The 13473-nt window shown below is 42.5% G+C and overlaps 1 protein-coding gene across 2 annotated transcripts; it reads right to left on the bottom strand.

Annotated features, from left to right (window-relative positions):
* Nucleotides 1-2580: 2580 nt before the first annotated feature.
* On the bottom strand, nt 2581-13421 carry LOC146426138 (BLOC-1-related complex subunit 8-like). 2 transcript variants are annotated; one of them, XR_014846307.1, is made up of 6 exons: nt 13240-13421; nt 10278-10390; nt 6925-6989; nt 3908-4015; nt 2929-3040; nt 2581-2808 (listed from the first exon to the last, which is right to left on the bottom strand). XR_014846307.1 is itself a non-coding variant. In XM_085040893.1 (5 exons), the coding sequence occupies exons 1-5, from the start codon at nt 13274-13276 to the stop codon at nt 2998-3000; spliced, it is 366 nt and encodes a 121-aa protein (XP_084897019.1). In that variant the 5' UTR covers nt 13277-13421; the 3' UTR covers nt 2581-2997. The 2 variants fall into 2 exon arrangements, 1 of the variants encoding a protein (XP_084897019.1); XM_085040893.1 differs by having other exon boundaries at nt 2581-3040.
* Between the last annotated feature and the right edge of the window lie 52 nt (nt 13422-13473).

The raw sequence follows: 13473 nt of genomic DNA, 5'->3' as shown, positions 1-13473 counted from the left end.
TCATGCCGAGATTTCCCAAACTCATTCCCAGATTTCCCAAACCCCAAATCCCATCCCATCTCACAATCTCTCCTCTCTCTCCCCAGCCTTGGCTCTCTCCATGCTGCTCCTCTTCGACTCCTCGGCCGGGATTGCCGGCGCTTCCATCCTTTCCTCGGGAATCCTCCTCCTCCTCCTCGCCATCGCCCACTCCCTGCTCCGCGCTTCCCGCCTTTCCCAGGGAATTCCCGGGAATTCCGACCCACCCCAATCCCTCTACGAGAACGACTCGGCCCAGCCCGGCGAGATCGAGGAGAAAAATCAGTGTTTTCGCCCCGAAATCCGGCGGGAATTCCTGGAAATCCAGCGGGAACTCCCAAAAATCCGGCAGGAATTCACAGAAATCCAGCGAGAATTCCCAAAAATCCAGCGGGAATTCCCAGAAATCCAGCGGGAATTCCCAGAAATCCAGCAGGAATTCCCAAAAATCCGGCAGGAATTCTCTTTCCCGGCTTTCCCCGCTGGGGAGAAGGAATTCCAGCGGGAATCCCAGCGGGAATTCCGTCGGGAATGGATGGAAACGCCCAGGATGCACAGGACGCTGTCGGCGGAGTCGGGATTGCTCCAGGGGAAAAATCCTTGGAATGTCGTGAGCAGGGAGATGAGGAATGCCATGGCCAGGAGAGCCAAGGATTCCACACTGGTGTGAGGGAATTTGGGGAAAAAAACTTGGAATTTGGTTATGGGAGAAAAGAAGAATGGGATGGTCTGGAAAACCTGGAATGTGGTCATGGAAGAGGAATTTGATGTCCTGGAAAGCCAAAGATTCCACACTGGTTTGAGGGAAATTGGGGAAAAAACCTTGGAATGTGGTGACAAAAAGCTCTGGAATGTGGTCACAGAGTGAGGGAAAATTGGGGGGAAAAAAACTCTGGAATGTGGTCACAAAATGAGGAATTTGATGTCCCAAAAAAAAAAACCATTCCATGCTGGTTTGAGGGAAAATTGGGGAAAAAAATCAGGAATGTGGACATGGAAGAAAAGAGGAATTTGATGTCCTGAAAAGCTAAGGATTTCATGCTGATTTGAGGGAAAATTCAGGAAAAAAAAACTGGAATGTGGTCAGGAAATGAGGAATGTGATGTCCCAAAAAGCCAAAGATTCCACACTGGTTTGAGGGAAATTTGGGAAAAAAACCTTGGAATTTGGTTATGGAAGAAAAGAGGAATGTGATGGTCTGGAGAGCTAAGGATTCCATGTTGGTTTGAGGGAAAATTGGGGAAAAATCAGGAATGTGGACATGGAAGAAAAGAGGAATTTGATGTCCCAAAAAGCCAAATATTCCATGTTAGTTTGAGGGAAAATCTGGGAAAAAAACCCTGAAATGTGGACATGGAAGAAAAGAGGAATTTGATGTCCTGAAAAGCTGAGGATTTCATGCTGGTTTGAGGGAAAATTCAGGAAAAAAAATCAGGAATGTGGTCAGGAAAAGAGGAATGTGATGTCCTGAAAAGCCAAAGATTCCACACTGGTTTGAGGGGAAATTGGGGAAATAATCTTGGAATTTGGTTATGGTGTGAAGGAAAATTGGGGAAAAATTAGGAATGTGGTCATGGAAGAGATGAGGAATGCAATGTCCCAAAAAGACAAATATTCTATGTTGGTTTGAGGGGAAATTTGGGAAAAAAGCCTGGAATGTGGTGACAAAAAACTCTGGAATGTGGTTATGATGTGAGGGAAAATTGGGGGGAAAAAACTCTGGAATGTGGTCACAAAATGAAGAATGTGATGTCCCAAAAACCCAAATATTCTGCGTTGGTTTGAGGGAAAATTCAGGGGAAAAAATCTTGGAATGTGGTTATGGTGTGAAGGAAAATTGGGGAAAAATTAGGAATGTGGTTATGGAAGAAAGGAGGAATTTGATGGTCTGAGAAGCTAAGGATTTCATGCTGGTTTGAGGGAAAATTGGGGAAAAAAAACTGGAATGTGGTCATGAAATGAGGAATAGGATGGGAAAAAGCAGATTTAGGATAGGAAGAAGCAGATTTGGGGTTTCAGGGCAGATTTGGGGTGGAAAAAAGGAGATTTAGGGTGGGAAAAAGAGGATTTGGGGTGGAAAAAAGTAGATTTTGGGACGGGAAAAAGTAGATTTGGGGTGAAAAAAAGCAGTATTGGGGTGAAAAAAAGTAGATTTAGGGTGGAAAAAAGTAATTTGAGATGAAAAAAAGTAGGTTTGGGATAAAAAAACAGATTTGGGGTGAAAAAAAGTAGATTTGGGGTGGAAAAAACCAGATTTGGGGTGGAAAAAGTAATTTGAGATGAAAAAAAGTAGATTTGGGATAAAAAAAGCAGATTTGGGGTAGGAAAAAAAGCAGATTTAGGGGGGAAAAAGTAGATTTGAAGTGAAAAAAAGTACATTTGGAGATAAAAAAAAATCAGATTTTGGGATTTTAAAGATCAGAACAATTCCCTTCCTTTAAAACCTCCAAATCCACATTATTTTTCTCCAAACCCTCTGGAAAAAAAGCAGGAAAAGAACTAACTCAGAGTTCCCAAGGCGACAGGAGGTTTGAAACAGAATTTTCTTGTTGTTTTTTGGGGTTTTTTTTCTGGATTTTTTTTATTATTGTTCTCATGAAAAGCAAATCCTTGGCATCCTCTGGAAAAATTCCTCCTGGACAAAAAGTTTGGAAATTTCCCAAAATTCCATCTTTACAGGAAAATTCCCGAAGCAAGAGCTCATTTGGGTTTTTTTTTTTTTAATCCTTTTTGAGATGTTTTTCATGCTGAGAGGTAGAAAAATTGAAAATAAAAAGTCCTGGGAGCAGCCTGGAAAAAATAGGAAGGAAAAACACAAAATTTCCAGGTTTTTCCATGGAAAAAATTCCCCAAAAAATCAGGGATTTGGGGTTTTTTAGCTTTTTTTTTGGAATTATAGGGTTTTTCTACCTTTGCAGCCCCAAAGGGATTTTTTTTCCATTTTTTTCTTGAGGTTGGAAAATTCTCAGGATGGAAAAATCAGGAAGTTCCAGGAGGATTCTTGGGTTGGGAGGTGAGAGAGCTGTGGGGAAAGAGAGGAAAAATCAGATTTAGCAGCCTGAAAATGTGGAAAATTGGGGATTTTCTATAGAAATTTGGAGATTTCCTTAAAAAATGGGGGATTTTCTGAAAAAAATTGGGGATTTCCTTACCAAAAAATTGGGGATTTTATTTTAAAAAATGGGGATTTCCTTAGAAAAATTTGGGGATTTCCTTTAAAAATTGGAGCTTTCCTTACGAAAATTGGGGATTTTCTTTAAAAAAATTGGAGATTTTCTTTAAAATTTGGGAATTTTCCTAAAAAAATTGGAAATTTCCTCATAAAAATTGGGGATTTCCTTAGAAAAAATGGAGATTTCCTTAGAAAAAATGGATATTTCCTTTAAAAAAATTGGCGAATTTCTTAAAAAAACTGGAGGTTTCCTTACAAAAATTGGGGATTTCCTTATAAAAATTGGGGATTTCCTTACAAAAATTGGGGATTTCCTTTAAAAATTGGGGATTTTCTTTAAAATTTGGTAATTTTCCTAAAAACATTGGAAATTTCCTTATAAAAATTGGGGATTTCCTTAGAAAAAATGTGGATTTCCTTAGAAAAATTGGGGATTTTCTTAAAAAATTGGGGATTTTCTTTAAAAAAAATTGGGATTTCCTTAGAAAAAATGTGAATTTTCTTAGAAAAATTAAGGATTTCCTTTAAAAAAATCAGGAATTTCCTTTCTCTTCCCAACCCCTCCATCCCCAACCCTTCGGAAAACAACAAAAAACCTCCAAAAAATCAACATTTTCCCACTTTTCCCTTCGAGAAAAACACCCAAAAAACGGGAAAAAAGCCGGGAATGTTCTCCTGGCTCCTCCTGGGATATTTTTCCAGGATTTTTCGGGATACCTGCGGCTCTGGGAGGCGTTGAGCTGATCCTTGATGGAGATGGAATGCTTGAGGAGGTTGTCGATGCTCTTGAAGTAAACACTGCTGTCAGTCATGCTCTTGATGGCGCTGGGAAAACGGGGAAAAAGAGGGAAAAATTGGGAAAAGTGGGAAAAGTATGGAGTTGGGATTCCTAAATTTTGGTTAGTTCCCCTTATTCCCAGGAAATATCAAATTTTTCACTGGGAAAATCACCCTGAAAACCCCAAAATTCCTGACAAAGGGTCAAAGCTCATCCCAAACTCCTACCTGGAAAAATGGGGAAAAAGAGGGAAAAATTGGGAAAATTGGGAAAAGCATGGAGTTGGGATTCCTAAATTTTGGTTAGTTCCTCTTTATCCCCAGGAAATGTCAAATTTTAGGTGTTTTTCCCAACTTCCCGCAGTGAAAAAACACAAAGTTTTAGCCGAAGGTTCAAAGCTCATCCCAAATTCCGACTTGGAAAAGTGGGAAAAATTGGAAAAGTTGGAAAAGCACAGAGTTGGGATTCCTAAATTTTGGTTAGTTCCTTTTTATTCCCAGCAAATCTCAAATTTTAGGTGTTTTTAATTGTGAGAATTTGGGAAAATCACCCTGAAAACCCCAAAATTCCAGCCGAGGGTTCAAAGCTCATCCCAAATTCCAACTTGGAAAAACAAGAAAAAAGCAGAAAAATGGGAAAAGTTAGAAAAGCACGGAGCTGGCATTCCCAAATTTTGGTTACTTCCTCTCTATTTCCAAAAAATCTCCAATTTTAGGTGGTTTTTGCTGTGGCAAGTTGGGAAAATCACCCCGAAAACCCCAAAATTCCTGCTGAGGGTTCAAAGCTCATCCCAAATTCCAACTTGGAAAAAGTAGAAAAAGCAGGAAAAGTGGGAAAAGTTGGAAAAGTATGGAGTTGGGATTCCTAAATTTTGGTTATTTCCGCTTTTTTCCCAGGAAATAACAAGTTTTTCACTGGGAAAATCACCCTGAAAACCCCAAAATTCCTGACAAAGGGTCAAAGTTCATCCCAAATTCCTACCTGGGAAAATGGGAGAAAAGAGGGAAAAATTGGGAAAATTGGGAAAAGTATGGAGTTGGGATTCCTAAGTTTTGCTTATTTCCACTTTATTCCCAGGAAATGTCAAATTTTAGGTGTTTTTCCCAACTTCCCACAGTGAAAAACCCCAAAATTCCTGCTGAGGGTTCAAAGTTCATCCCAAATTCTGACTTTGAAAAATAGGAAAAAAGCAGAAAAAGTGGTAAAATTGGAAAAGCACAGAGTTGGGATTCCTAAATTTTGGTTAGTTCCCTTTTATTCCCAGGAAATATCAAATTTTTCACTGGGAAAATCAGCCTGAAAACCTCAAAATTCCTGACAAAGGGTCAAAGCTCATCCCAAATTCCTACCTGGGAAAACGGGAAAAAAGAGGGAAAAATTGGGAAAATTGGGAAAAGCACAGAGTTGGGATTCCTAAATTTTGGTTATTTCCACTTTATTCCCAGGAAATCTCAAGTTTTTTTGCTGTGGGAAGTTGGGAAAAACAGCCTGAAATCCCCAAAATTCCAGCTGAGGGTCAAAGTTCATCCCAAATTCCTACCTGGAAAAATGGGGAAAAAGAGGGAAAAATTGGGAAAAGTGGGAAAAGCATGGAGTTGGGATTCCTAAATTTTGGTTATTTCCCTTTTGTTCCCAGGAAATCTCAAATTTTAGGTGTTTTTCTCAACTTCCCACAGTGAAAAACCCCAAAATTCCAGCTGAGGGTTCAAAGCTCATCCCAAATTCCGACTTGGAAAAGTGGGAAAAGAGGGAAAAAGTGGGAAAAGCAGGAAAATCACAGAGCTGGCATTCCCAAATTTTGGTTACTTCCACTCTTTTCCAAGGAAATCTCAAATTTTAGGTGGGTGTCGCTGTGGGAATTTGGGAAAATCACCCCAAAAACCCCAAAATTCCAGCCGAGGGTTCAAAGCTCATCCCAAATTCCGACTTGGAAAAACAGGAAAAAAGCAGAAAAATGGGAAAAGTTACAAAAGAACGGAGCTGGCATTCCCAAATTTTGGTTACTTCCACTCTTTTCCAAAGAAATCTCGAATTTTAGGTGGTTTTTGCTGTGGGAAGTTGGGAAAATCACCCCGAAAACCCCAAAATTCCTGCTGAGGGTTCAAAGCTCATCCCAAATTCCAACTTGGAAAAAGTAGAAAAAGCAGGAAAATTGGGAAAAGTTGGAAAAGTATGGAGTTGGGATTCCTAAATTTTGGTTATTTCCCTTTTATTCCCAGGAAATCTCAAATTTTAGGTGTTTTTCTCAACTTCCCACAGTGAAAAACCCCAAAATTCCTGCTGAGGGTTCAAAGCTCATCCCAAATTCCAACTTGGAAAAGTGGGAAAAGAGGGAAAAAGCGGGAAAAGCAGGAAAATCACAGAGTTGGCATTCCCAAATTTCGGTTACTTCCACTCTTTTCCAAAGAAATCTCAAGTTTTAGGTGATTTTTGCTGTGGGAAGTTGGGAAAATCACCCTGAAAGCCACAAAATTCCATCCAAGGGTTCAAAGCTCATCCCAAATTCCGACTTGGAAAAACAGGAAAAAAGCAGAAAAATGGGAAAAGTTACAAAAGAACGGAGCTGGCATTCCCAAATTTTGGTTACTTCCTCTCTATTTCCAAAAAATCTCCAATTTTAGGTGTTTTTCGCTGTGGGAAGTTGGGAAAATCACCCCAAAAACCCCAAAATTCCTGCTGAGGGTTCAAAGCTCATCCCAAATTCCAACTTGGAAAAAGTAGAAAAAGCAGGAAAAGTGGGAAAAGTTGGAAAAGTATGGAGTTGGGATTCCTAAATTTTGGTTATTTCCGCTTTTTTCCCAGGAAATAACAAGTTTTTCACTGGGAAAATCACCCCAAAAACCCCAAATTCCAGCTGAGGGTTCAAAGCTCATCCCAAATTCCGACTTTTCCCATCCTCACTGATTCCTGCTGAGTTTTCCAGCTGGAATTCCAGCTGGGAATTCCTTTCCCATACCTGCAGGCATACTCCACGGTGTAAATTGCTCCCTGGCTCTGCTCCTCCCAGCTCTGCATGTCCGACTGGGAAAAAAAATAAAAAAAAAAAAGGATTAGGAAGGGTATTCCCAAAAAAAACTCTTCCCAGAAAAAGGTTTTGGGGATTTTTTGCCTTTTCCAAAATCAGATTCCAATGATTTGGGGATTTTCTCTCTCCTCACTGAAGATTTTGGGGATTTTCTCTCTCCTCCTCACTCAGATTCTGAAGATTTTGGGGATTTTCTCCCTCCTCACTGAAGATTTTGGGGATTTTTCTCTCTCCTCCCCAGTCAGATTCTGAAAATTTGGGGATTTTCTGCCTCCTCTCTGAAGATTTGGGAATTTTCTCTCTCCTCCTCACTCAGATTCTGAAGATTTTGGGAATTTTCTCTCTCCTCCCTAGTTAGATTCCCAATATTTGGGAACTTTCTGCCTCCTCTCTGAAGATTTGGGGATTTTCTCTCTCCTCTCTGAAGATTTTAGGATTTTCTCTCTCTTCCCTAGTTAGATTCCAAAGATTTGGGGATTTTCTCCCTCCTCTCTGGTCAGATGCTGAAAATTTGGGATTTTCTCCTTCCTTCCCAGTCAGATTCCTAAGATTTTGGGGATTTTCTCTCTCCTCCCCAGTTTGATTCTGAAGATTTGGGGATTTTCTGCCTCCTCTCTGAAGATTTTGGGGATTTTCTCTCTCCTCCTCACTCAGATTCTGAAGATTTTGGGGATTTCCTCTCTTCTCCCTAGCTTGATTCCTAATATTTGGGGATTTTCTCTCTCCTCTCTGAAGATTTTGGGGATTTTCTCCCTCCTCCCCAGTCAGATTCTGAAAATTTCGGAATTTTCTCCTTCCTTCCCAGTCAGATTCCTAAGATTTTGGGGATCTTCTCTCTCCTCCCTAGTTAGATTCCCAATTTTTGGGGATTTTCTGCCTCCCCTCTGAAGATTTTGGAATTTTCTCTCTCCTTCCCAGTCAGATTACAAAGATTTTGGAATTTTCCCTCTTCTCCCCAGTTTGATTCTGAAGATTTGGGGATTTTCTCCCTCCTCTCTGAAGATTTTGGGTTTTTCTCCCTCCTTCCCAGTCAGATTCCCAAGATTTGGGGATTTTTCTCCTGGAATTCCTGGCTGTGAGGGCAGTGAGGGTTTGGGATGGAATTCCCAGAGGATTTTTGGATTCCCAATCCCTGGAAATGTCCAAATCCAGGCTGGAGAGGAGAAGCTGCAGGGAAACCTTGGAGAAACTTCCAGAGGGTAAAGAGACACCAGGAGAGGATTTGGGATCAGGGATGGAGAGACAGGGAATGGATTTTAACTGGGAAATGGGAATTTGGGTGGATTTTGGGATGGAATTCCTGGCTGGGGAGGGAATTTGGGATGGAATTCCCATAAGGGATGGAGGAACAGGGAAGGGATTGAACTGGGAAATGGGAATTTGGGTGGATTTTGGGAAGGAATTCCTCCCTGTGAGGATGAGGAGAGAATGGGATGGAATTGCCACAAGGAATGGAGGAACAGGGAATAGATTGGAACTGGGAAATGGGAATTTGGGTGGATTTTGGGATGGAATTTCTGGCTGTGAGGGCAGTGAGGGTTTGGGATGGAATTCCCATAAGGGATGGAAGAACAGGGAATGGATTGGAACTGGAAAAAGGGAATCTGGATGGGATTTTGGGAAGGAATTCCTGGCTGGGATGGATGAGGAGAGAATGAGATGGAATTCCCACAAGGGATGGAGAGACAGGGAATGGATTGGAACTGAAAAATGGGAATTTGGGTGGATTTTGGGATGGAATTTTTGGCTGAGGGAAGATGGCAAGGGTTTGGGAAGGAATTCCCACAAGGGATGGAGAGACAGGGAATGGATTGGAACTGGGAAATGGGAATTTGGGTGGGATTTTGGGAAGGAATTCCTGGCTGGGAGTGAATTTGGGATGGAATTCCCAGAAGGAATAGAAGGACAGGGAATGGATTGGAACTGGGAAATGGGAATTTGGGTGGAATTTGGGATGGAATTCCTGGCTGGGGAGGGAATTTGGGATGGAATTCCCACAAGGAATAGAAGGACAGGGAATGGATTGAACTGGGAAATGGGAATTTGGGAAGGAATTCCCATAAGGGATGGAGGAACAGAATACAGAGAATGGACTGGAACTGAAAATGGGAATTTGGATGGATTTTGGGAAGGAATTCCTGGCTGGGAGGATGATGAAGGTTTGGGATGGAATTCCTATAAAGGATGGAGGGACAGGGAATGGACTGAACTGGGAAATGGGAATTAGGGTGGAATTTGGGAAGGAATTCCTGGCTGGGGAGTGAATTTGGGATGGAATTCCCACAAGGAATAGAAGGACAGGAAATGGATTGAACTGGAAATGGGAATTTGGATGGGATTTTGGGAAGAAATTCCTGGCTGGGGAGTGAATTTGGGTTGGAATTCCCACAAGGGATGGAGGGACAGGAGACAGGGAATGGACTGGAACTGAAAATGGGAATTTGGATGGATTTTGGGAAGGAATTCCTGGCTGGGAGGATGACGAAGGTTTGGGATGGAATTCCTATAAGGGATGGAGGGACAGGGAATGGATTGGAACTGGAAAAAGGGAATCTGGATGGGATTTTGGGAAGGAATTCCTGGATGGGATGGATGAGGAGAGAATGAGATGGAATTCCCACAAGGGATGGAGAGACAGGGAATGGATTGGAACTGGAAATGGGAATTTGGGTGGATTTTGGGATGGAATTTCTGGCTGTGAGGGCAGTGAGGGTTTGGGATGGAATTCCCACAAGGAATGGAGGAACAGGACAGAGAGAATGGATTGAAGTGGAAAAAGGGAATCTGGATGGGATTTTGGGATGGAATTCCTCCCTGTGAGGATGATGAGGGGGAATGGAATGGGAAGGAATGGAATGGAAGGACAGGGAATGGGTTGGAACTGGGAAATGGGAATTTGGATGGGATTTTGGGAAGAAATTCCTGGCTGGGGAGTGAATTTGGGATGGAATTCCCACAAGGGATGGAGGGACAGGGAATGGATTGGAACTGGGAAATGGGAATTTGGGTGGAATTTGGGAAGGAATTTCTGGCTGGGGAGGGAATTTGGGATGGAATTCCCATAAGGAATGGATTTGAACTAAAAAAAGGGAATCAGGACGGGATTTTGGGATGGAATTCCTGGCTGGGGAGGGAACAGAATTCCCATAGAATCCATGAATCCCCAACCCTGGAATCGCCCAAATCCAAACCAGAACCACCCGGAATTGGGATTATGGAATCAGATGATCCTAGAATTCCCCCAATCCCGGAATTCCTGGGCTGGAAAAGCGGGAATGGCTCACCTTGTGCTGGGCCAGCTCGGGCAGGGATCTCCTGACGTGCTCCTGCAGGCGGAACAGAGCCACCGAGGGCTCGTTGGCCAGCACGTACAGGCTCTCCGTGAACTTGTCTGTCACTGCGGGAAAAATATGGGAATTAGCGGGGAAAAGTGCTGGGATTAACGGGGAAAAATGAGGGGATTAATGGGGAAAAGATATGGGAATTAGTGGGGAAAATTGGGGGTATTAATGGGGAAATATAGGGGAATTAATGGGGAAAATATGGGAATTAATGGGGAAATATAGGGAATTAGTGGGGAAATATAGGGGAATTAGTGGGGAAATATAGGGAATTAATGGGGAAAAATATGGAATTGAAGGAAAAGTGTGGAATTAATGGGGAAAATGGGGATTAATGGGAACATAGGGAATTAATGGGGAACATAGGGAATTAATGGGGAAAACAGGGAATTAATGGGGAAAAATGGGAATTAGTGGGGAAAATGGGGGATTAATGGGGAAAAATGGGGGAATTAAAGGGGAAAAGTGGGGGGATTAGCGGGAAAAATATGGGAATTAGCAGGGAAAAATGGGGGGATTGATGGGGAAAAATATGGGAATTAGTGGGGAAAAATATGGGAATTAATGGGGAAAAGATATGGGAATTAGCGGGAAAAAGTGTGGGAATTAATGGGGGAAAATATGGGAATTAATGGGAAAAATATGGGAATTAATGGGGAAAGATGTGGGAATTAAAGGAGAAAAATGTGGGAATTAAAGGAGAAAAATGTGGGGGGATTAGCGGGGAAAGATATGGGAATTAATGGGAAGAAATTAGGGAATTAACGGGGAAAGATACGGGAATTAATGGGAAAAAAAAGGAAATTAATGGGGAAAAATGTGAGAATTAATGGGGAAAAATGTGGGAAATAATGGGGAAAAATGGGGGGATTAATGGGGAAATATAGGGGAATTAATGGGGAAAATATGGGAATTAATGGGGAAAAATGGGGAATTAAAGGGGAAAAAGTGGGGGATTAGCGGGAAAAAGTGTGGGAATTAATGGGGAAAAGATATGGGAATTAGTGGGGAAAAATGGGGGGATTAACGGGAAGAAATTAGGGAATTAACAGGGAAAGATACGGGAATTAATGGGAAAAATGTGGGAATTAATGGGGAAAAATGGGGGAATTAGCGGGAAAAAATATGGGAATTAATGGGAAGAAATTAGGGAATTAACGGGGAAAGATACGGGAATTAATGGGAAAAAAAAGGAAATTAATGGGGAAAAATGTGAGAATTAATGGGGAAAAATGTGGGAAATAATGGGGAAAAATGGGGGGATTAATGGGGAAATATAGGGGAATTAATGGGGAAAATATGGGAATTAATGGGGAAATATAGGGGAATTAATGGGGAAAATGGGGGGATTAATGGGGAAAAATGGGGGAATTAAAGGGGAAAAGTGGGGGGATTAGCGGGAAAAATATGGGAATTAGCAGGGAAAAATGGGGGGATTGATGGGGAAAAATATGGGAATTAGTGGGGAAAAATGCAGGAATTAATGGGGAAAAATATGGGAATTAATGGGGAAAAAATATGGGAATTAGGTGGAAAAAATATGGGAATTAACGGGAAAGAAACCAGGAATTAATGGGGAAAATGTGGGAATTAGTGGGGAAAAATATGGGAATTAACGGGAAATAATAAGGGAATTAACGGGAAAATATGGGAATTAATGGGAAAAAATGCAGGAATTAATGGGGAAAATATGGGAATTAATGGGGAAAAATGGGGGAATTAACGGGGAAAAATGGGGGAATTAACGGGGAAAAATAGGGGAATTAACGGGGAAAGATATGGGAATTAACGGGGAAAGATATGGGAATTAATGGGGAAAAATGTGGGAATTAATGGGGAAAAATGTGGGAATTAATGGGGAAAAATGGGGGGATTAATGGGAAAAAATATGGGAATTAACAGGAAAAATATGGGAATTAATGGGGAAAAATGTGGGAATTAAAGGGGAAATATAGGGGAATTAATGGGAAAAAAATGGAAATTAATGGGGAAAAATGTGGGAATTAATGGGGAAAAAGAAGGGAATTAGTGGGAAAAAATACAGGAATTAGTGGGGAAAATAAGGGAATTGATCGGGAAAAATAATGGAATTAGCGGGAAAAAATTTGGGAACTAACAGGGAAAAAACCAATAATTAGGGGGAAAAATATGTGAATTAGTAGGAAAAAATATGGGAATTAGTGGGGGAAAATATGGGAATTAATGGGGAAAAATATGGGAATTAGCGGGAAAAAGTGTGGGAATTAATGGGGGAAAATATGGGAATTAATGGGAAGAAATTAGGGAATTAACGGGAAGAAATTAGGGAATTAACGGGGAAAGATACGGGAATTAATGGGGAAAAAGATGGGAATTAACGGCAAAAAATAACGGAATTAACGGGAAAAATATGGGAATTAATGGGAAAATAAATGGGAATTAGCGAGAGAAAAACAAAGGGAATTAGAGGGGGAAAAAATGGGAATTGACGGGAAAATACGGGAATTAACAGGAAAAAACCCAATAATTCACGCAGCATCTTGTCGCGACCGGGCAAATCCCCCCGCGGAGCCTTTCCGAGCCCATGGCCGGGGCTGGCGGTGCCTCCCGAGCCGCCGCTCCCGTTCCCATCCCGTTCCCATCCCGTTCCCATCCCGTTCCCGTCCCGTTCCCGTTCCCATCCCGTTCCCGTCCCGTTCCCATCCCGTTCCCGTCCCGTTCCCATCCCGTTCCCATCCCGTTCCCATCCCGTTCCCATTCCCGTCCCCATCCCGTTCCCGTCCCGTTCCCGTTCCCGTCCCGTTCCCGTTCCCATCCCGTTCCCATCCCGTTCCCATCCCGTTCCCGTTCCCGTTCCCATCCCGTTCCCGTTCCCGTTCCCGTCCCGTCCCGTTCCCGTTCCCATCCCGTTCCGTTCCTTTCCCACCTTTCTTCACCTTCAGCTGCATCTCCGGTTCCTCCATGCCTCCTCCCTCCCGCCGCCACTTCCGCTTCCGCCGGTGCGCCCTGGAAATCGCCCCGCACGGCAACCAGAGAGGGAAAACAGCCCCGGCTGGAAACGCTGCGGCGGCGCTAAGGTTCCGGGTCACCCCCAAGCCGGGTGTCGCCCGGGCTGTGTCGCCGTGTCACCGTGTCACCCCGCAGGGTTAAATCGCCGCTG

Source organism: Lichenostomus cassidix, chromosome 28, assembly GCF_008360975.1.
Source record: "Lichenostomus cassidix isolate B80296 chromosome 28, HeHo_3.0, whole genome shotgun sequence".
Taxonomy (NCBI): domain Eukaryota; kingdom Metazoa; phylum Chordata; class Aves; order Passeriformes; family Meliphagidae; genus Lichenostomus; species Lichenostomus cassidix.
Note: the sequence above shows the minus strand (reverse complement) of the source record. Positions and strands in the feature narration are given on the sequence as shown.